Here is a 20,783-nt window from a genome sequence, read left to right on the forward strand (position 1 = left end):
AAGGCATCAATCTGATAACGAAGGTCTAAATTACTCATAATATTATAGGAAAATTCTACAAGCTGCATTAATGTGCTGAAGCCCCGATGCAATTCATGCTGTACGCTGGTCAAAAGGTTCTTTGCTTCAAGAAACTCAGTTATGTGTTTATGAATGATATGTTTATCAATGATTGAGAGATAGTGATTCCTAGCGTCGGTGCGTGCAGTATCGTGAAGACGATGGCTTTGCTCAGTGAAGTGTAGCGTCAATGGGTCTTTTTGCAGAGGATCGAGTTTGAACCTCGTTGTTGTCTTCCTGGGATACGTAAATGAAGAAGCCATGCTCAAGGCACAGGCGGAGGTGGCCAAGATGCACAGCATTGGTGGGAAATCTGCGCCAATTGCGCCGGCTAGAAAAACTGCCCCATAGTGCTTCAGAAGTTCATTTTTTTTCTGATTGCATTGCATTGCTTTGCTGCGCCACAAAGTGGTTTAGGAATCGAAAGTAATGTTGACAGCACACATAGGGAGCAGGCATTACGTGATATTTGCTATCTTGTACACTTGTGCTGCAGCATTTGCGTACAGTTGCGCAGCTGCAAGAGCACCGAATCAGCTGATTAATTATGTCCATTTCCACGCATTTGCGGCGGTGCCTTTTCTGGAAACCACTGGCAAAGAATGAACTTGATGCGGCAACGACCAAAAAGCACACCAGTAGGACATCGTCGATAAAACCCTGCGTGTGTGGCGTTGCACTACTTAAAACCTAGTACATGAAAGGCTTTGCGTAAGCTATCCGTTGCCGTGACCGACACTGCGCATGCGTTATAACGCTAACCGCCCTTCGCCTTCGCGGTCCGCTGATAGGAAAATCAAAATAGCGTGTGGCCCGCAAAGCCCCTTTGCGGTGAGCGAGCGTACTGCGAGCGTGCATCAGCGTTTGCGGGGCCAAATGCTATTCGAGAACTCGTATGGTGCCCATACGTAAATGCTACGCCCGCTAACTTAGCGAACGCTATTCAAAAACGCTGGCGACTACCTGAGCGCATAATGGAGGCGATCGCTGCCGCCTCGATTATTGTACGTTGTAAATCGGCAAACAGAAAGGAATGGCTTAGTGACGGGCACTTCAGACAATATTTTCTGTGGTACTGTATTTATTCCTTTTTTAGCGGCGATGGTGCACGTAAAGAAATGCAAATGTTGGTACGTGGTGGTTAATTCATACTATGTGTAGTGCGCAGTTAGCCACGTTCTTGGTGCGTGGGTGCGTATTAACGATGTTTTACTGTAACAAGCTTGGAATGTGTTTGTGTGGGGGGGCGGGGGCAAAGGTTCGTTGCAGCGCCCCCTTTTCTATTATGTCAATGCATAGTACTTGCATTATGTCAATGCAAGTACTATCACTGTGTGTTCAAGGATTGAATTTTACTTGCGCCTCGATTGTAGCCACCAATCAGTTAGATTCCTATTGGTTATTTCTCCCGTTTAAAGTCTATTTTGCCTTCATTGTCCCTAAACCCCAATGGTTTGAAAAATTCGACGCCATTATTTTTTACTGTAGGGTGGAGCCTTTTACAGAACATTATCAAATGTTCAGCTGTTTCCTCCTCCTCTCCACACGCACTACTTAACGTGTCTGTGCCTTCGTATTTCGCTCGGTACGTTTTGGTCCGCAATACTTCAGTTTTAGCCTCGAAGAGCAGAGGACTACCCCGAGAATCATCGTAGATCTTTTCCCTTGCAATTTCCTGCTTAAAAGGTCTGTAAGTCTCCAGTGATGATTTCGTAAGCATTGCCATCTTCCACATGACTCTGTCTGTTTCCTTCACCTTCTTTTTAACCGATGTTTCCTTTTGGCTTGGTATTCTGCTGGTGTCTAAATACTTGCTTGACAATTTTCGAGTTCGCTTCCTCCATTTAGTATCGACATTTTTCATGTACAAGTAACTGAAAACTTTCCTAGCCCAATGCTCCTCTCCCATTTTTCTCAATTGCTCCTCAAATTCTATCTTGCTGCTAACTTTCCTGCACTCAAACCATGTCCATCCCATGTCTCCCTGTACCCCCTGATTTGGGGTATGCCCGTGTGCTCCCAAAGCAAGTCTACCTATGTTACGTTGTTTAATTTCCAATCTTGCTTGAACTTCTGATTTCATGCACAAAACCACATTGCCGAACGTCAAACCCAGGACCATGACATCTTTCCAAATCCCTCTCACTACGTCATACCTATTGTAATTCCACAGTGCCCTATTTTTTATTACAGCTGCATTCCTGGTGCCCTTAGTCATTACGCATCTTTCAAGCTCCCTTAGATACTCAGCCCCGTTATTTATCCATACGCCCAAGTATTTGTATTTACCCACTATTTCTAGCGTGGTTTCCTGCATCTTATGCTCACTGCCTTTGTTATCATTAAAAATCATGATTGCCGATTTTTTCCTGCTGAATTTCAAATTTAACCTATCTCCCTCAGTACCACAGACGTCTATCACTCCCTGCAGATCTTCTTTGTTGTTGGCTATTAATACTATATCATCTGCATACATCAATGCTGGTAATGACTGCTCAATGTGTTTTCCTTGCTTGGCAAAAGAGAGGCTGAATCCGAGTCGACTCCACTCTAATTTGGCTTCTAGTCCCTGGAGATATAGCATAAACAACAAAGGTGACAAGGGACATCCCTGTCGAAGCCCACGTTGTATCTCTATAGGTTCAGATACCTGTTCTTCCCATTTGATGACTACTGTGTTACTTTTATAGATATCCTTTAGAAGATTAGTTATTCCATCTTCCACATTTAGTGTGCCCAGTATTCCCCACAAGTCTTATTGTGCCACACTACCGTAAGCTCCCTTGATATCTAGAAATGCCAGCCACAGGGGCCTGTGTTCTTTTTTTGCTATTTCAATACACTGCATCAATGAAAACAGATTGTCCTCCAACCTCCTTCGTTTACAGAACCCCTTTTGTAGTTATCCCAGCGCCCCTTCATTCTCCACCCATGTCTGTAGTCTTTCTTTTACTATATGCACCACCAGCCTGTAAACTACTGATGTCACTGTTATAGGATGGTAGTTGTTTATATCGGCTTTGTCCCTTTTTCCATTATAGATCATGCTCATCCTGTTTAGTTTCCACCCATTGGGAGCTTCACCATTCATTATTGCTTTGCTCGCTTCTCTTAATGTTTCCTGAGAATTTGGTCCTAGTTTCTTTATTAGCATGATTGGGATGCCATCAGGGCCTGTTGATGTGCTATTAGAAACTCTTTTCTCTGCCCTTTGCCACTCTCATTGTCCCAGTGGAGCACTGAGCTGATTGGTCCATTCTCATCTGGTACGGTGCATGCAGCGTTTTTTTTATGTTTAAATTTTTCTGTGATCATTGTTTTTATATATTCCATTTCCGCATTTTATTCTAGTCTTACCCCTTGAACTGTAATTATAAACTTCTGTTTCATGCTTGTCTTATTACTCAGAGAATTGAGATGGTTCCAAAACTTTGCAGCTGCCTTTCTATCCTTTTTGTTTACTTCCACCATCCATTAGGCCCCCTTTCTTCTAATCTTTTCACTGATCAATATTATCAGGGTCGTGTCGATGCAATGCCTTAGAGCGACCCCTAGGGATAGGGAGAGAATGAGAGACAGTTATATGCAAATCATTCCTTATATATACTGAATTTCCGATGGAGGCACAAATGTTGTAGGCCCGTGTGCTCAGATTTGGGTGCACGTTAAAGAACCCCAGGTGGTCGAAATTTCCGGACCCCTCTACTACGTCTCTCGTAATCATATGGTGGTTTTGGGGCGTTAAACGCCACATATCAAGCAAATCATCCCTATACTTTCCTAGGCATTACTGTTATATATATGAGTTCTAACAGACAATAATGCCTAGGAAAGTGTAGGGCAATTTATTAGACCGAATTGTAATGTAAATGTGAAGAAAGAAAAGTGGGTGAAAAGATAATTTGCCGTGGGCAGGAACTGAACCTGCGACCTTTGAATAATGCGTTCGATGCTCTACTACTGAGCTTCCACGGCGGCTATCCTGCCAGCCACTTTGTTTGGTATATAAGTGAATTTAAACGCCAAAGTGTCAGTCAGCGCCATCTGTAGCCATGGTGGCGAGTGTTGCACACTCCTTATGAGTCTGTGTGGCGTCACGTAGCTCGTGAACTTATTACAAGCTGGTAGCTGACCAATAGTTCCTCATATACAACCTAAGGCACCAAGTCTACCTGTACGAGACCCTCGTTAAGGAATAAGGGAAAGAAGTGTATAGACAGTTTCGCCAGAGCCTGCCGGTCTCTGGCAACATTGTGCGTTCACCGGGAAACCACCCCTGGAAACTTCCGGCTTAGCTTGTTTTTGCGTGGTTTTAGCGTTTGTTGCTGGCCGCGGCTGCTTGTGTTTTAATGTTTTATGCAGATAAAATTATTTCGATGAAGCTCTGGCAACTCGAGCACAGCTGTGTCAAACCAGGGTGCAGTCCACATGCCTGAATTAATCTTATATGCTAGTCAAAACATTCCGTTTTCTGACTGATGGCGATAGAAAGAGTGCCTGCATTGCAGCGATCACGCGAGAGAGCTGGATTCTCACCAAGAGCGCGTAGGTTTGTTCTGCCGATTTCATCAAAGGTAATGTAAAAAGCTCAGCGCAGACTGATAGCACAGAGACGATACTCAAATGTTAGACTAGTCGAATGCCCCCGTTACCGGGATCACATCAGTCACTCTCGTCTTCTATCCGTGGCAGATAAGTGTACTGACGCGGGAAATGGGTACCAAAACGTGGAAGCTAGCACTGAAACTCCATTGCAAAGGTGTTTATTTTATAGCTTGAGCTACATATTTCTTATTTATAGCTTATTATTTTATTATTATTATTATTATTTAGTTATTATTTTATTTTATAGCTTATCTTATTTATATATTATAGCTTGAGCTACATATATCTTATTTTATAGCTTGAGCTACATATGGTGACCATGACCACGTTTGGTTGTTGTTGCATTTGATTTTTTTTCAAAAGCGACATCGGCGAGTCAGCTCTCATATGTGCGAGCAAATGACTCATCGTCTGTCTTTCTGCCGCTAATGAACATCGCCGCATTCAAGTACATTTATATTTTGAGTGTGAAGATGAACTGCCGGCTTAGGTAGGTTCAAATTGAAAATTTGGTTCATTAATAGCTTACTCGTGAGTAAAACATAATAGTTCACCTGACCCTGCAGCCGCAGTTTACGTCATCACATCAGTATATTTTATAATTTCTCGGTCACATGAACACTTCGGATTGCGAGCGATTCCGATCGCCGCTGATCTCTTTAAAAAGTGGCTGGTGTGACACAGGTGCAGAAATAGGCGTTGTGTTGTGTGCTTAGACGAAAATACAAATATGTTCGGGGTTCAACAGGAGGAAGGTTTTCAGTTCTAGTTGAAAAGCTGAATTGAACAACTTCACTTTTCTCCTGCACATCGATGATGTGGGTGCACTTTGAAGACGTGTACAGAGAAAAGACTAGGTGTGCGCTGTCAATTCCTGGTCTGCGTCTTCAAAGCGCATCCACATCGTCGACATGCAGAACCAACTGGCCCAATTAAGTTCACTGACAAACTTGTCCTGCAATTTATGCATTTTCTGTTTGTATAGGCACGACCACTATCAAACGTAAAATGGAGCAGGGGGCCGCGCTCATCGGAAGGCCACGACGGATATCTTGCGCGGCGCCCGTCGGCCACGCGAGCCGCGTTACCTGGAGCAGTAGCCGCGCCTGTGCCTGCCGTGTGCTACGTCGAGCCCCTTCATGTGGCCGCTAGACGTTGCTCCAACAACATCCTAAGGAATACGCCAGAAATAATAGAGCAGAAATTTCGAACACACCACGAAGACACCGCCGGAATCATTGAAAAAGCATTGCTGGAAGTACCGCACCGGAAGTCTAGCGGGGTAGGCCGTTCGGCGCGAGCCGGTTTGTTTACAAACACCGAAACCGTCTATACGAAGCTCGTTATTACGAGCCCTTAAGTATACACTTCTTTCCCTTATGGGACGTTAAACCCCACATATTAATCAATCGACATATTGCAGGCTCTTCACGGCACATGCAGGAGTGGGGCGAAGAAAATACTTACTAAAACATTGAAAACAAATAGGCATATATAACTCTCACTCTCCCGGGGAGTCGCTCCACGGCGTTGCATCGAACGCGTTTGCTGCTCGCGTGAAAGATGGCACCGCGAATGTGATTGTTGACGTCTTATTATCGGGGTCGTGTCCGTTCTGTTGCGGGCCGCACCCATACTGCGCATGCGCAACTCTCCCTCATTCCCCTTTCGTGCGCAGATGTGTGCTCTTCTCCTCCCCTCTACCCCTCACCGCCACAGGTTCGGCGCAGCAAACAAGGTGCTTTCGCATCTAAAAAAAAAAAAAGAGAGGAAAAAAAAACTGCGAGTTATAGCTCACTTTCGCCTGTAAATGTTGCTTCACTGCAGCGTGTGTTGGTCTGCCGTGAAACAACACCTCATGGCTGATCCTATGTAAGTGTTGTCGAACTAATAGAGCCATTCGCCGAAGACCTGATGTAAACGATTAGTGCTGAATGTAGACTGTTAGAAAGGTCTGAGCGTTGTGCGCAGCGATTCCAGCTAGTTAGATGTGCTGATTTCTTTTATTTTTCTTATGCGAATTTACTATAGTTCACTCCGTAGGCGTAGGAGCGTTATACATCCAGAAAATAATGTATTCGTTCGCTTAGAATCCCTAATTTACGGTCGAAGCAAATATCCAATAGCATAACATTTGATCACGATACAAAATATTGAATAGTCACCCAAGCCTAATCAACATGACAGTTGGCTTCATCAGCCTTTCTGTGGCTCAGCGTGTTCTTGGCTCCTTGGTACAAAGATACGCAACCCTCAAATTTTAATGCAGTGAAATGAAACCTCTATTCAGTATTCGTGGTTTTTAATTGCTTGAAGTTTGCCCATACTACTGTCCATATTATTTCTCTTGATAATCACCGGAAGCTCTACTGCTTTGAGGCAGTTAAATGGTCTATTGACTTCGTGTTTTAGGGTCCCTAAATTTTATTAAACAGGTGCTATGAAGAAAGAAACAATTGTGTCAGTTTTAGTTACATTAACTAAAATACATGGTCATGTCAGGAGAATTGGCACGTATCTGCTGATCTTCCCGAAATTCCAGTAAAGTCAGAAAATTTGGGAAGTTTTGTACTGTTTTATATTTAAAAAAGTAATCCTAGTCGCGGCATTCCACTTGTCATCCTCCAACGTTGCCCGTCGAAACCTTCTAATTGTAAAATAACGCTCTAAAGGGGCCCTGCGTCACTTCTTCAAGATATGATTGAATGGCTTCATTAAAGAAAGCTTATTGCCTCACGAATTGACTGCCGCAGAAACTTTTAGAATCCGTCAAGTACAAGTGGAGTGAGGAATGGGAATTGGTTGGACGCTTCAAGCGCTTTATCTGTCCTTTCCAATTCAGATTCTTTATTTTAGCATTCATTTTGAAACAAATGCTACGAAAGGAGAAGAAATGCTACAAAAGGAGAAATGCTACGAAAGGGCTAGAAGAGTTAGCGCGAGTCTTGACCTTGAGCACTTCTCTCTCTCTCTCTCTCTTTTTTTTTTTTTTTGAATGTGCCTCTTACTTTCAGTGCGAGTGCGGGAACGTGGCGGCATCTCGAGGCGGCCGCGGCTACTGTGGAGGTCACGATGTTGAAATAAGCCAATGGCCGTGGACTTACGGCATCATTCGCTGAGAGGAGGGTGTTTGTTCTACTACTAGCCACTGTAGTTCTACTTCTGACTTTTTTGGCACTGCGCCGTGCTCCCTACCGGGTTGCAGAAATTAGGTGCCTTTTCTCATCTTCTAACCACTACCACCACTTCTGACTTTTATAATTCATTGTGAATTCCAGGCTGCGGGCTGCGCTATCATGTTTGGCTCGCGTGTTCTCAGGAGCCTCGACTACAGATCGGCAGCGTTTTCTGACCATGCTGAAAAAGAGAGACAGGGCCCCTTTAAGGAAGGCTGTTATAGCTATGGAGCAGTTTTTAGATTTGGCACGATGATTCTGTAGTCATGTTTTCGGCTGTTAAGACAAGATGGATTCACCGCAGAGACAAGTGTGAAGAAATATCGAGAACCGTGGCGGCCAGAGGTCGCGTATTTTGCAGCCCTTCGAAAAAGAGGCCGCCATAGGCGCACAGTAAGACTTCCCGGGTAGTTGTTTCCCCATCCCGTAACGCGGCGACCCCGAAGTGGAAGACTTGTCGTTTCGGGACCCGGGCACAACCCTGCTGGCGCGCTCGCAGAGCTCCACGTAAAGTACGCAGCAAGTAAAAACGCGAGGCTCGGTCGAGGGAACGCGCGTATAGTGAGTGTCGAATACGTAAACGCGAAGACGACACGCTCGGCGAGAACAGCGCCACCTTGGGCCTGAGCTCGCGTTAATGGTGCGTAGACGAACGGTCGCTGGCGGCGGCGCTTGTTTCGCACTCTGCCGCGTCGCCGCTTCGCGAATGAGAGGAAGATGGGTCGCTCGCTGCCGGGGAAAAAAGAAAATCGACGCGACCTGCGGGGAGTGTCGACGGCCGTTTTTATCGCCCGCTGCCTTCGCAGCAGTCTGCCGGTGGCAGTGAGATGTTTTTTTTTGTTTTTTCTTCTCTCTTCTTCGCCCATGGTAGTGGCGGTTCGCATCGTCGTCGTCGCCGTCCGTCCATTTGCGCCCGCTTCTTCTTCGCGTTTGCGTCGCCGGCCGCCGTCACAGGTCGTTTCCGCGGCATGATTCAGGGCGATGCATCCGTCATTGTCGCGCCGCGTCAGCGGATGCCGTGCGCGCACTTTCATTGGTGTCTTCGCCCACTTTTGAATGCCCCCCCCCCCCCCCGACCCTGGCGTGTGCGCGCACGCCGGGGCCGCGGATTTGTGAGCGCCTACCACCTTCTGCTGTTCAGTTGTGTGCAGCGTACTGCCCCGTGTCTGCCCTCTTGCGTGCATGAGCCTTCGTAACGTAGCTGATCAGTCACTTGCGTACACTCGATTCATTACGGAGCACTTAATTCACCTCGCGAGCTTCTGTGCCATGTACGCAGCGTACGCAGGCATCTGTTTACAACTTTGCATACAAAACACGCGAAGCCTGGGCTATAGTGCAGCGCAAAAGAGACGTGTACGAAGTTGAGATTATGTCGACACGAGCGCTGACTCTCCACTATGCGAATCTATGCAAAGGCTAAGCACGTGCGGGCACAAACATCGCAGCACGAGGGAAATAATGGAGGTACGTTAACAGCTAAGGGGAGCGTTGCATAAGCCATCTGTTTGCTACCCTTAGCGAAAAAGAGGAGTAATTTATTAAACTCCAGCTCGTCTTTTTGAATAACGTGGGAAGAGCTTCTCTGCACTTTGGTGTTTGTTAGTTGTACTTGTTTGGTTCGTTTGTTTCTGGACGCACCTGTGTGCTCCACGTGTTTTGCCATTTCTACGTCACTTGGATGACTCTGCGGCGCAGTCGCTCCGTTGAAGCGTGTTTGGCATTGGCATTTATTCGGGGCGCTTCTTTTAATAAAGTTTGGTTGAAAGCGCTCGTGTCGTCACCTTTTTTTTTTTGAACTTCAACCTTGTCTTTTTAGCGGTGTGAGCCGGTGAAAAAAAAAGAATTGTGTACGATTTCGTAAACAGAATCAAGACATCCGTTTCTCCGGTTCAAAAGGTCGAATGTCAACGTGCTGTTTCGTTGCAGATTGTCGACGCATTCTTGCATAGGTATGAATTGAGATCGGCACAACGTGCCTTTCTCCTGAACCGCGCGTTATCGACATCCGCGTACTCAGTGAGAAATTGATAAATTGATTTATCTGACCGAGGTGTCATTGGTTCACTGCCGTGAGCGGCTGACCTTCGCAATGCCGGTCATGCATGTAGGCTTTCCGCAGCGCACGCCGCTGTTGCCCAGAAACGCGCTTCAGGGTATTGCTGACTCCGACGTTCCGCTGATGCGCCCTACATCGTATGCCGACTCTACTATGAATCAACATTAGTTTGTGTGTATTGGCTGAGAAGGGAATCAATTGTAGTTCATCAATAACTGGGAGCTCATTTGTTCGTTTAACTGTCGCGTCAGGGGTACTCGGAAAGATAGTTATATCAGCATGCAGCTCCTGTAACGAGAAATGGCAACCTGAGGAGTGAAACGGTCGTTATCTGGCAGGGAATCGCATTTTCACTCAGTCGCACCTGTGCCATCGTTGTTTGAACCTTGCGAGGTTATTATGACCGTGCAAGTTCTTGTCTACAATGGCAGCCGAGGACCATTGATGTTAATTCCAAGAACTGTTCTTCACTTGACTAAAGTATAGCGAATGGGGCTTTTCGGTAAATACTTATGGCAAACTACAGCGCAAAACACACACAACGCACTGGAAATAACACAAACTGCCTCAGCGCTCGTCAACGTTGTTAGTGGTTGCTCCGTCCGTCGTGTGTTTTGCGCCGTAGTGTGCCAGAGCTGTTTCATTCCCATTTTTATCCCCGGAAAGGTTGTGTACAAGGGCAGAGCGCTCTGAATAGCACGTCATGGCATTATTCTCATTTTCGAATTTTTTTTTTAATTTTCATAGGCTCACGCCTATGAAAATGTCGGGAAGCTAGTGTAGGCATCGTCAGAAGAGTACAAAGAAACTGGAATTGTTCGAGGGATTCGTTTCTCGATTAGGCACAACTAGTGAAAAAACCAGCAGGCAATTAACCCAAGAAAAGCGGGGGAACATTTTTTGTATATCTATCCTTAAACTGTATCGTACTGGTCTAGTGGCTAAGGTACTCGGCTGCTGACCCGCAGGTCGCGGGTTCAAATCCCAGCTGCGGCGGCTGCATTTCCGATGGAGGCGGAAATGTCGAGGCCCGTGTACTCAGATTTGGGTGCACGTTAAAGAACCCCAGGTGGTCAAAATTTCCGGAGCCCTCCACTACGGCGTCTCTCATAATCAAATGGTGGTTTTGGGACGTTAAACCCCACAAATCAATCAATCAATCAAACTGTATCGTACTGATGTTGACCCTAAGTCGAAATGAATTGAAGTGGACGTGAAATAACCACTTTTCCGTCAGTGGGACCCGCGACCTTGTAATCGCGCGTGCTCTGACGTCATCTGGACGTGTGTGTGTGTCGCAGCGCTGTGCGAGTCTTGCCGCGAGTCTGCCGACCTGGAGCGGCGCCAGTCGCAGCAGGGCACCGTCCTCGTGCGGCGTGTGTCGAGCCAGGAGGCCGAGGCGACCGCCAAGCGGCCCCGGCTGGACGAGCGGCGCCAGCGACGGGCGCGCCGGGGCGACCGCTCCGTGCACATGCGCGCCACGCAGACCCTGATGGACCTCAAGATTAAGGTATACAGGACGCCGACCGTGGCACTTGACTCGATACGCGGATTCACCGCAAGATCGACTATGGTTCACGAGCTCGATACCTGCGTGTTTGGATAAATTATGCAGTAAATGAGTTAGTTAGCTACGGAGCATAAACCTGGAGACTTACAAAAAGGGTTCAGAGCTTAAATCGAGGACGACGCAGTGAGCAATGGAAAGAAAAATGGTAGGTGTAACCTTAAGAGACAAGAAGAGAGCAGAGTGGATTAGGGAACAAACGGGGGTTAAGGATATCATAGCTGAAATAAAGAAGAGCAAATGGACATGGGCCGGGCATGTAGCGCGTAGACAGGATAACCGCTGGTCATTAAGGGTAACTAACTGGATTTCCAGAGAAGGGAAGCGGGTTAAGGGGAGACAGAAGGTTAGGTGGGCAGACGAGATTAAGAAGTTTGCGGTTATAAATTGGCAGCAGCAAGCACAGGACCGGGTTAACTGGCGGAACAAGGGAGAGGCCTTTGTCCTGCAGTGGACGTAGTCAGGCTGATGATTATGATGATACAGTAAATGAACGGGATTGCGGAGATTTAAAGTATGAACCTTAAGCGCTAAATTAGTCTTAATGTTCGTATTCAACCATTCCTGCGTTCGGTTAATTTCGACCCCGTACTTGATCGTGTGCCGACAGTACTTTTTTTCCTTTTAAGGCTTTATTAGTACATGCTTTGGACTCGTCACATTTAATTGGCCGAACGCCTTTCATTCCTCAGTGTGGCAGCCATATCCTTGACCTTCATTTTCTTATGTCGTACTGAGAATAACCCCGCCCCCTGCCCCCCCCCCCAAAAAAAAAATTAATATAAAGCTGCCTTGCAGAACTGAAGAAGGTCTTTGACACAGCCCAAAACGAACGTACCTCGCCGTCGTTGCCGTGAAGTGCTATGTAGACATCTGCGGAGATCACGGGGCTTCAAGCGAAGTTGAAGGGAAAGCGGTGCTGCAGTAAGAGATAACAAAAAAAAAAGACTGATAGGATCTGCGGGCGTTTCGTGTTGTCTCTTGTTCTGCAGCACTGTTCTTTATCTGATCGTGGACGAACAAAGCCAGCGCTATACGAAGCGATTCTCAGTCAGATAAGCGCCCAGGAAGAGAACTATTTAATAGGCCATGCTCGTGCTTCATATCCCTCGGTTAGTTACAGTTTTAGCAAAAAAATGTCACGCTCTGCAAATCCAACGAAACCCGAACAGCGGCTAGCATTAGAAATGTTATGGTGCGCGCCCGTCCAGACATCACCATTGACAGGCGTGGCCCTCCAATTCGGTGACACTGCTCACGTCTAGGGTAGATGTTCGGACGGCACGCAACATACCATTGCGGATGCTTGCCGCTGTTCGCTTTTCATTTGGTGCTGATGGTACCAGAGTTCGAATCGCGCCTCATATTAGCCCTTTCTTTGCCTCTTTTTTTTTTTTGTTTCTCCTATAGCAAAGTACCGTACCGGTCCTTCTTCCCCGCTCGTTGTGCTTTAGCCGCTTCCAGTTCTAGCGGCAGTGCTTCTTCCGAACGACAGTTTTCTCGTTCACTATGCATAGGCTGAGAGCCTGACTATATATGAGGCGTGACAAATCCATGGTAGATTTTGCAAAAAAACACTTGTGGTACTGGCGTAGATTCACTGCAATCAGGAGCGATAAAGTACAACGAGCGAGAAAGCAAAAGTTGCACCCCCTAGTTCACACTGAAGCATCCACTTTCTACAGCGAGTGCAATTCTCCTGCTGCCGAAACGCAGCATCGTTCGCAGTGGGCGCTCCCCGCGCCGACGAATGTGCCATCTATACCACGGGGCGAACGCGGGATGGATGCGCTGTCACCCGGTTGTTGTCGCAGCTCGCAAACGTCACTATACGCTATCCGGTGGTCTAAAGACTTCGATTATTCTCGTACGCAGGAAGCAAAAAGAAACAGCACTGCTTACTTTGCTTGCAAGTCGCCGTCTTGTAATGCATGAAGAGCAGAAAAAAAAAAAAACGCCGACGTCAGTGGCGTTGACGGGTTCGTCTTGATCTGTAAAGACAGCGACAAGCTCGGTCACCTCTTCCCGTGATATATAGACGTGAAGTAGGCACAGAGTGGGTTAAACCTTCGTTGGTTACAACATTCAGTTACGTGCATTGCGACGTGACAAGTGAGCAAGGCTTGGCCGCCATTTTTCGAAATTCCTTGACCAGCGCTCCTATTGGTCCGTGGTGACCGATTCGGCAGCAGACGCCGCAAAAATCGGTCCTAGAGTGATTGGCGCGGAAAGGGCCCTTTCGGCGGATCTCGCCGCCGCCGCCGAATCGGATTCGGCGCACTTTCGGTGGCCGGAATGTTCAGTGTGAACGCGTCCTTATGCCTAGTTCACACTGAAACATCCGCATTCTACAGCGACCGAAATTCCCCTGCCGCTGAAACGCAGCGTCGTTCGCACTGGACGTGCCCCGCGCCGCCGAATATGCCATCTACTACGAGGCGAACGCGGGATGGATGCGCTGTCACCCGGTTGTTGTCGCGGCTCGCAAACGCTACTACGCTATCCGGTGGTGTATACTTCGACGATTCTTGTACGCAAGAAGCAAGAAAAGACAGTACTGCTTACTTTGCTGGCAAGTGGCTGTCTTGTAATGCACGAAGAACAGAAAAAACCACCGATGCCAGCGGCGTTGGTGAGTGCATTTTGCTCTGCAAGATCGCAACAAGCTCGGCCATGCAAACAGCAAGCTCGGTCACCTCTTCCACGAAATACGGACGCAAAATAGGCACAGAGTAGGTTAAACTCCCGTTGTTTTCAACATTCAGTTACGTGCACTGCGGCATAACAAGTGAGTAGGGCTTGCCGCCATTTTTCAAAATTCCTTGACTAGCGCTACTATTGGTCCGCGGTGACCGATTCGGCGGCAGACGCCGCAAAAATCGGTCCGAGAGCGATCGGCGCGGAGAGGGCCCTTTCGGCGGATCTCGCCGCCGCCGAATCGGATTCGGCGCACTTTCGGCGGCCGGAATGCTCAGTGTGAACGCGTCCTTACTGTTACTCGTTAATTCGTCCTGTTATGGGGGTGTTGGAAATATTGTCGTATTTCAGTCGCGGGGTACGTTTCTTTTTTTTTTCTTTCTCGATTGAGTTTTTGTTGGCTGTCGTGCAGGTGATGGAACTGTTTTCGGTGGCCCCGTTCGACCAGCACCTGAGCCTGGACCAAGGAGACGGCCAACCGCCGCTGTCACTCAGTGGGAACTCGTACACGCTCGCTGAGCTTGGAGTGCTGCCGGGAGCACTTCTGCTGCTCGTGGTGCGTGCTAATCCACGGGTCCATCCGCGATGGCGTCCTGTCTTGTTAGGAAACACACAGAAACGACAATCAGCTCCCTACGTTGAGAGTGCCACGTGTGTCAGTTCTGTGCAGCCAAATTAAAGCGTCGCTAAGACATAGTGCGCTTGTTATTTTGACATCTTCATGCGCATATCTCGCGTAATTATACAGAGGAATGGTCGTGGTCGCATTATAAACGAACCAATGAATCGATAAATATATATTATAGACAAAATTAATGGGTAAGCGAAAATCGAAGTATGAAGTTCGGGTATCCCAAACAGCGCGTGCTTGTTTTGAAGGGTCTTGGCTCCGAATTTGTTCTGACTACCTGTAATGGTGAATCTGATCTGAGAACGCAAGCAGGTTTGAAATCCTACCCTATAACTAAACGCAATCACGACGGCCGGGGATCGCACCCACGGCATCGTGCTTGACAATATATTCTCATATATAGCTTTGCGCCAAAGGAATGAGTGAATGAAGTAGCGCTTCCTGGTGCCTTGTTCATTGCAGGTGGATGAACCGGCAGGTGAACTTGAAGACTGCGACCAGTCTGGTGAGTATGCGAAGCGCACACCTGGCGAATCTGGAGGGAGGAGCTTACGTCCGGCTACATCAGTTACTGTGACTGTGCACATTGGTCTGCTTGTGCCGTCCACCATAAGTGCATTGTAGTCCTAAGCTGAGGTGGCGGCGTGCTTCTTGGTCGGCACGTTGCTTGTTTTAGTCTGCGAGACTTCTATTAACCACTTTGATAATCTCATCTGCACGCAGTAAGCAACTCGTGCGGTGAAAACGTGCCGACCACGACGGCTGCCGTACGGTATGACGGAGTGTCACTGCTGAAACACTGTATCAGTTAATGACTTTCGCGATTGCTTGCTTGAGTAGAAGTATCTTATAACGACCAGCTTAGGGTACGCTATCGCACGTGGTTCTTCGCGTAACTCGTCGAATAGCGGGCGATAAGACTTGCGCGCAGATCTTTTATCCTACAAGTTGCCCTTTAGCTTCAGATGGGATAAATATTTACCGCCGTAATACACGCTACTATTATGCATATTAATTTTAATTTTTTTCCTGTAATCATTTGTTGAAATTCCCAGAAAATCTTCCCCGTCGTTGTGATGTTCCGTATAAAACTCAAGTGCTAAAGTATGTCGTGCCCTACGCGACTGCTCCACACGCAAGCCACGCGTTTTATCTTGGTGATAAACTAAACCTGAGGGATGTTGGTCTGATGGCTGGAACTTCTATCCCTCTTATGTTGGATGTCGTGTTACTCATTTGAGCTTTGGAGGTGCGTCGAAGAGAGAGGCGAAGCTTGTCTCTGTGCTCTGCGTCACTCCACCATTGTTCCAGCGAGTGTTTGCGGTCTCCGAATGGAGTCTATTCAAGACTCCTTTGAGTGTGCGTGCCACCATGTCAGTTAATTTCATTAGTAAGTATATGTCTACCGCAGTAAATTCGGCCTACATAACATGTGATCTACTTTTTGGCGGCGCTGCCTGACGCATTGATTGCATCAATGGTTCGCTTTAGAAGCGAAACTGTGATTTTTTTTAATAATTTATGAAAACGGAACTTTTCGGTATTCTCGATAGTTCATTGCTGCTCTTAGTGACGTTATCTTACAAAACTTTACGCAACCAGACTCCGACAACCTTCGCTCAAAACGGTGCAACAAACGGTGCTCGTCAGTAGAATAGCAAATGGTAGTTCGTGCAAGCAAAGTTTCCCGTCAGTGCGGCATTGCGTGATTATTTGTCTGCAATGACAGCCTTTTCCTGCATCCGCCTCTTCTCAAACGTTGTGTTTGTATGCGTTGTTGTATCTAGTTTATTGTATAAAGTAGCCTCTTCATAATTCTTCACTGTGCCTCGAAAAATGACTGGAGGTGAGATCAGTGTGCTTGGCAGTGTTCAGCTGTAGTACTGCCGTAAACAAATTTCCCTTACCTATTGCAGGCGGAGACCTGTCTTCCGGAATGGGTTTTAAAGGTAAGCGTGCCGGTGCCGAACTATACCAAAGAGCCTCAACGTGTACAGTGTTACAGCGCTTGCACAAGTGTCAATCGCAAGCCGTCCTCTGTGGGTCATTGACCTTTCTCGCGCTAGTGCGAAGGATGAGTTGCTATGCCGGTAAATCTCGTACAGGCACTGTTACTGTGTAAGCCGTCGTGCCTTTGGGACCGCGCGAATGTCGCATTGTGTGGTTGGGCTGTCGAAGTCCTCTGGTGCCGATCCGGTGCTGAGAGCAAAAAAACTGCGCTCGTTAAGATGCACGAAAACAGCGAATGTTCATCGCCGCAGCCGGCGCAGCTGCCCGCATTTCGGGTCTCGCGCTGAATTACGCCAGGTTGCGATTACGCCATGTGCGAGGTTCTCGCCATCTTCTCGGCGTTTCCCTCGGTCTTTCGTGCCCACCTCGAGACTCCTGATAGAGAGGGGCGCTGAGGTTCTCAAGGATTCTCCCGCATTTAATTTTCGCCCCTTCCCCCCGGAGCCAAGTTTCGTGTGATTGAACGGGTGCCGTCACGGGATCTTGCGAGGAAGAGGCGGCCGGAGAAGCGCTTCCGCGGGTCCGTTTTTCCACGACCGCCGTAGCGGCGCCTTCGAGCGCAGAGTGACGAGGAAGGTGAACGGACCTCCGCGCGCGAAGCACGCACCGGCGGCTTGGACCCCGCGTCGCGGTGTGGGGCACCGTTTCCCAGCGTCTGGGGGCAGCATACGGGTCGGTGCTCGTATACGGCGGCTGCTACCGCGCACTGCTTCGGCGGCGGTGAGGGAAGCGGCGAGCAAGGGCCCTTGACCCCCGGTTCCCACGCCGCCGCCGTCAGGCGCGGGGCCCAAAGGGGGGCTCGCACATCTGCCCCGAGGTGGCGCTTCCGCTGCCTGCCGAGACCGCAAGGGGGCCGCCCCCTTCACCCCGGCACCCTTTGAGGAGTTCGGGGGGCGCTGGCCGGGCGAAAACCCCTGCGCACCTTCGCTCGTGTAGCCGCCGAGCTGAATGGGGCGGATGATGACCCCTCGCCACAGGTGTTGTATACATCGCCACTCCGTTGTTGCCCTGCCGTGGGTCCCATTCTCGCACGGCCCGACACTTGCGATGCCGCTAGGCGCGCTGGACGTCGCCAAGGCGTCGTGCCACTCGAAACGGGCTAATAGTTTACCACTAACTTTCTCTCTTAGCTTCTTATTTTTCGTGCATCGGTATAATCGCGACTATATACTTAGTGACTACTATGGACATCGGGGATTCTATGCCTGACCGCTACCCATGATCGCATTTCGGGGCGCGGTGGCGTTTCCTGCACCGTGTGTTCCGTTTAATGGCTTGACCAGGGGCTGACACATCAGGCCGTGGCCCCCTCCCCCTGAAATGTTTTTGGGGGGCACAGAAGGACATTCGACCACATATGCCTGCCCGACCGCTACTTCAGATCAAGGTGGTGCCCCCAATTGAAAAAAAAAAAAACTACCTTTCATACTATTCTGGTTGTTACTTTATATATCTGTGGGCCGTTCCGACACCGCAGCATAGTATATTTTTATTTTTGCCTTCATTATTCACTTGGGGCGTTACATTCCTCCCAAGAACGTGCACGATCAAAGAGAAGAAAAAAACGGGGGGGGGGGGGAGCGGTTGTGTATTGCATTATTGTCGAAGGTCGTTATTCTTAACGCGTTTCTGCAATGCAAGAAAGGGTGCGCATAAATTAGTTCTCATTGAAGGCTTCGTTGTGCCCGCGCTTAGTTTTGTCAAGAAAAATGAGCCCGGCAGTGCATTCGTTGCGAAATAATTCCGTATGATTACTATCTCACTCACTCACTGTCCTTCACAAAGGAAAGTAGTACATTTCAAACGTGTCCCAGCCCCAGACAGAAGAAGATTTAAAATATTTGGCAGACTATTGCCACGCTCTGGCCAATAATCCGAGAAAAGCATTGCTTTAAGAATAACTGCGAAGCATTTCATTGCGTATCAAAGGTACTTTGACCGTTTCTACATATTTATCTATCCGCCCACGTACGGATGCTCTCGTGGTCACTTTTTTGTTTAACTTAACCCATACCAAAAATAGGAAATTTTCGAATAGCGTACGCAAATCATTGCACTATAGCGTTTCGCGCCACTGCGCATGCGTCGTACGCCGACCGCTTGCGAGATTCCATTAATTCGTGGAAATAGCGGGCGACCGCAAATAACGAACTCGGCGTATGCCATTTGAAAACTGTCTATTGGAATGGAAGGGCATTGTGGCACGGCGAACATGATTAGCAGGCCACGACACGAGTAACTTGGCATGGCTGTCGTGTGTATACGTCCCTTTTCAGTACCATACCCGCTTATCACGGGCCTTGGAATATGGGAATTGGCCACACGTAATTCATATCACAGTCGATGTCACTCGCGTGATTCACGGTCGATATGAGCTCGGCAACAGCGAGAACAAACTGGAAATCTTAACGCCATAAAGAGCCCGTGTGGCAGAAAATGTGGCGCCGGCGTTGGTAGCGTTATCGATGGACGCTAATAATCAAGGTCACTGTTCCAGTTCGGATAGAACTCGGCCGCCTGCGTGGCAGCCTGGTGTTCTACCGCAGGTGTGTGTGTGTGTGTGTGTGTGTGTGTGTGTGTGTGTGTGTGTGTGTGTGTGTGTGTGTGTGTGTGTGTGTGTGTGTGTGTGTGTGTGTGTGTGTGTGTGTGTGTGTGTGTGTGTGTGTGTGTGTGTGTGTGTGTGTGTGTGTGTGTGTGTGAGAGAGAGAGAGAGAGAGAATATATGAGTCTTTCTACGGATTCCCAAGTTGCGCTAAATTGCTCACAATGGGACGATTGAGGGTAAAATAAATGAAAGAACAGAGTGGTGTGTATAGTGCAGCTCGGTCGTTTCTTCCTATTCCCATCCTTGATGTAACGTGTTCGAAAATGCAATTCCACCTGGCGCAATCTTCAGCACTATTTGACAACACTGTGTTTTTTTTCTTTCTCGCAGGTACCAAGCTTCAGGAGTGACAAGCGGAAGTTCCTTCGACGGATGCGCCCCTTATTTTCTGTTGGTGGTGGGGAGTCGTGCCTCGCCGTCGCATCCCTCCAAGTGATGCACGTGGTTATTCGAGGAGTGCACATCGCCCCGCGGTCAGCCTTCCTCTCGTGACATCGAACCCGGTCGCTTTATGTCATTTTCTCACCTGTTTAATTAAATCAAAAGAAAGAAAAAAAGGAAACGTTCGTCATTGCGTGCACTTCGCTGCGCATTGGTGTCATTAGACGTGCTTCTTTACGGAATCAAAAAAATGCAAGAGTCTCCTGGCACTACATCAAAGAAATCGGGGGGAACAGCATTAGTGACGATGCATTAAAAGAGTTTCGCAACCCTTCTTCAAGTAATCATCGTAGGGCTTCGTTAATGGAGCTCATTGCCTCGTGCATCGGTTGCTGCAAAATATTTAAGAATCCGTTGAGTAGTAGAGGAGTTACGGGGATTTGTCGCACGCTTTAAGCGCCTGCTTTTGTCGTCAAGCGGAGGTATGGCACGGGGGAAGGAAGTTACGTCACGCGCGCCTAATGACCTTGAGATAGTAATGCAGAACTGTGGGTAAATTCACCGTCAATAGCTTCGATTCTTTTAACGCGACAGCGATAGAGCTCGTTGCGGAGAAATTCTGGCGTCGTCGGTTGTGAGTGAAAAATCGATCGTATTGTGATCGAAAAATTTAGGAACATGCAAATTAATAATAAAAACTTCTAGGTTCAAGTGAGGATCGAAACCAGGCCGCTTGTGTGGAAACCGGGTGCTTTACCACACAGCCACGCGTCTGCTTAGAAATACAGAGAAGATAACTTCCTCTGCTTGGAATATTCTTCCCCATGTTTCACAAACACACGTGTCATGTATACAGTTTACACAATACCGCATGTAATATCGCGCTAATGATGTGTAGTACAAGCGGGCATTGTCATCGGGCGTCTGAACACGTGATTGTCATAAGGCCCTCATAGTTTAAAGCCGGCCATTCGCTACAAATGGCTCGCACG

At 48.0% G+C, this 20,783-nt stretch overlaps 1 protein-coding gene across 1 annotated transcript in view; it reads left to right on the forward strand.

Annotated features, from left to right (window-relative positions):
• Nucleotides 1-19,972, forward strand: part of LOC119183036 (ubiquitin carboxyl-terminal hydrolase 48) — an 86,518-nt gene extending 66,546 nt beyond the window's left edge. Inside the window, exons 24-28 of the mRNA XM_037433558.2 lie at nucleotides 11,202-11,410; nucleotides 14,577-14,720; nucleotides 15,258-15,300; nucleotides 16,712-16,744; nucleotides 19,741-19,972. Of these exons, the coding sequence (XP_037289455.2) occupies nucleotides 11,202-11,410; nucleotides 14,577-14,720; nucleotides 15,258-15,300; nucleotides 16,712-16,744; nucleotides 19,741-19,760 (449 nt within the window). The 3' untranslated portion in view covers nucleotides 19,761-19,972. The remainder of the gene's footprint in view (nucleotides 1-11,201; nucleotides 11,411-14,576; nucleotides 14,721-15,257; nucleotides 15,301-16,711; nucleotides 16,745-19,740) is intronic.
• Nucleotides 19,973-20,783: the final 811 nt, after the last annotated feature.

The sequence above is a fragment of the Rhipicephalus microplus genome, chromosome 3 (genome assembly GCF_043290135.1).
Source record: "Rhipicephalus microplus isolate Deutch F79 chromosome 3, USDA_Rmic, whole genome shotgun sequence".
Taxonomy (NCBI): Eukaryota; Metazoa; Arthropoda; class Arachnida; order Ixodida; family Ixodidae; genus Rhipicephalus; species Rhipicephalus microplus.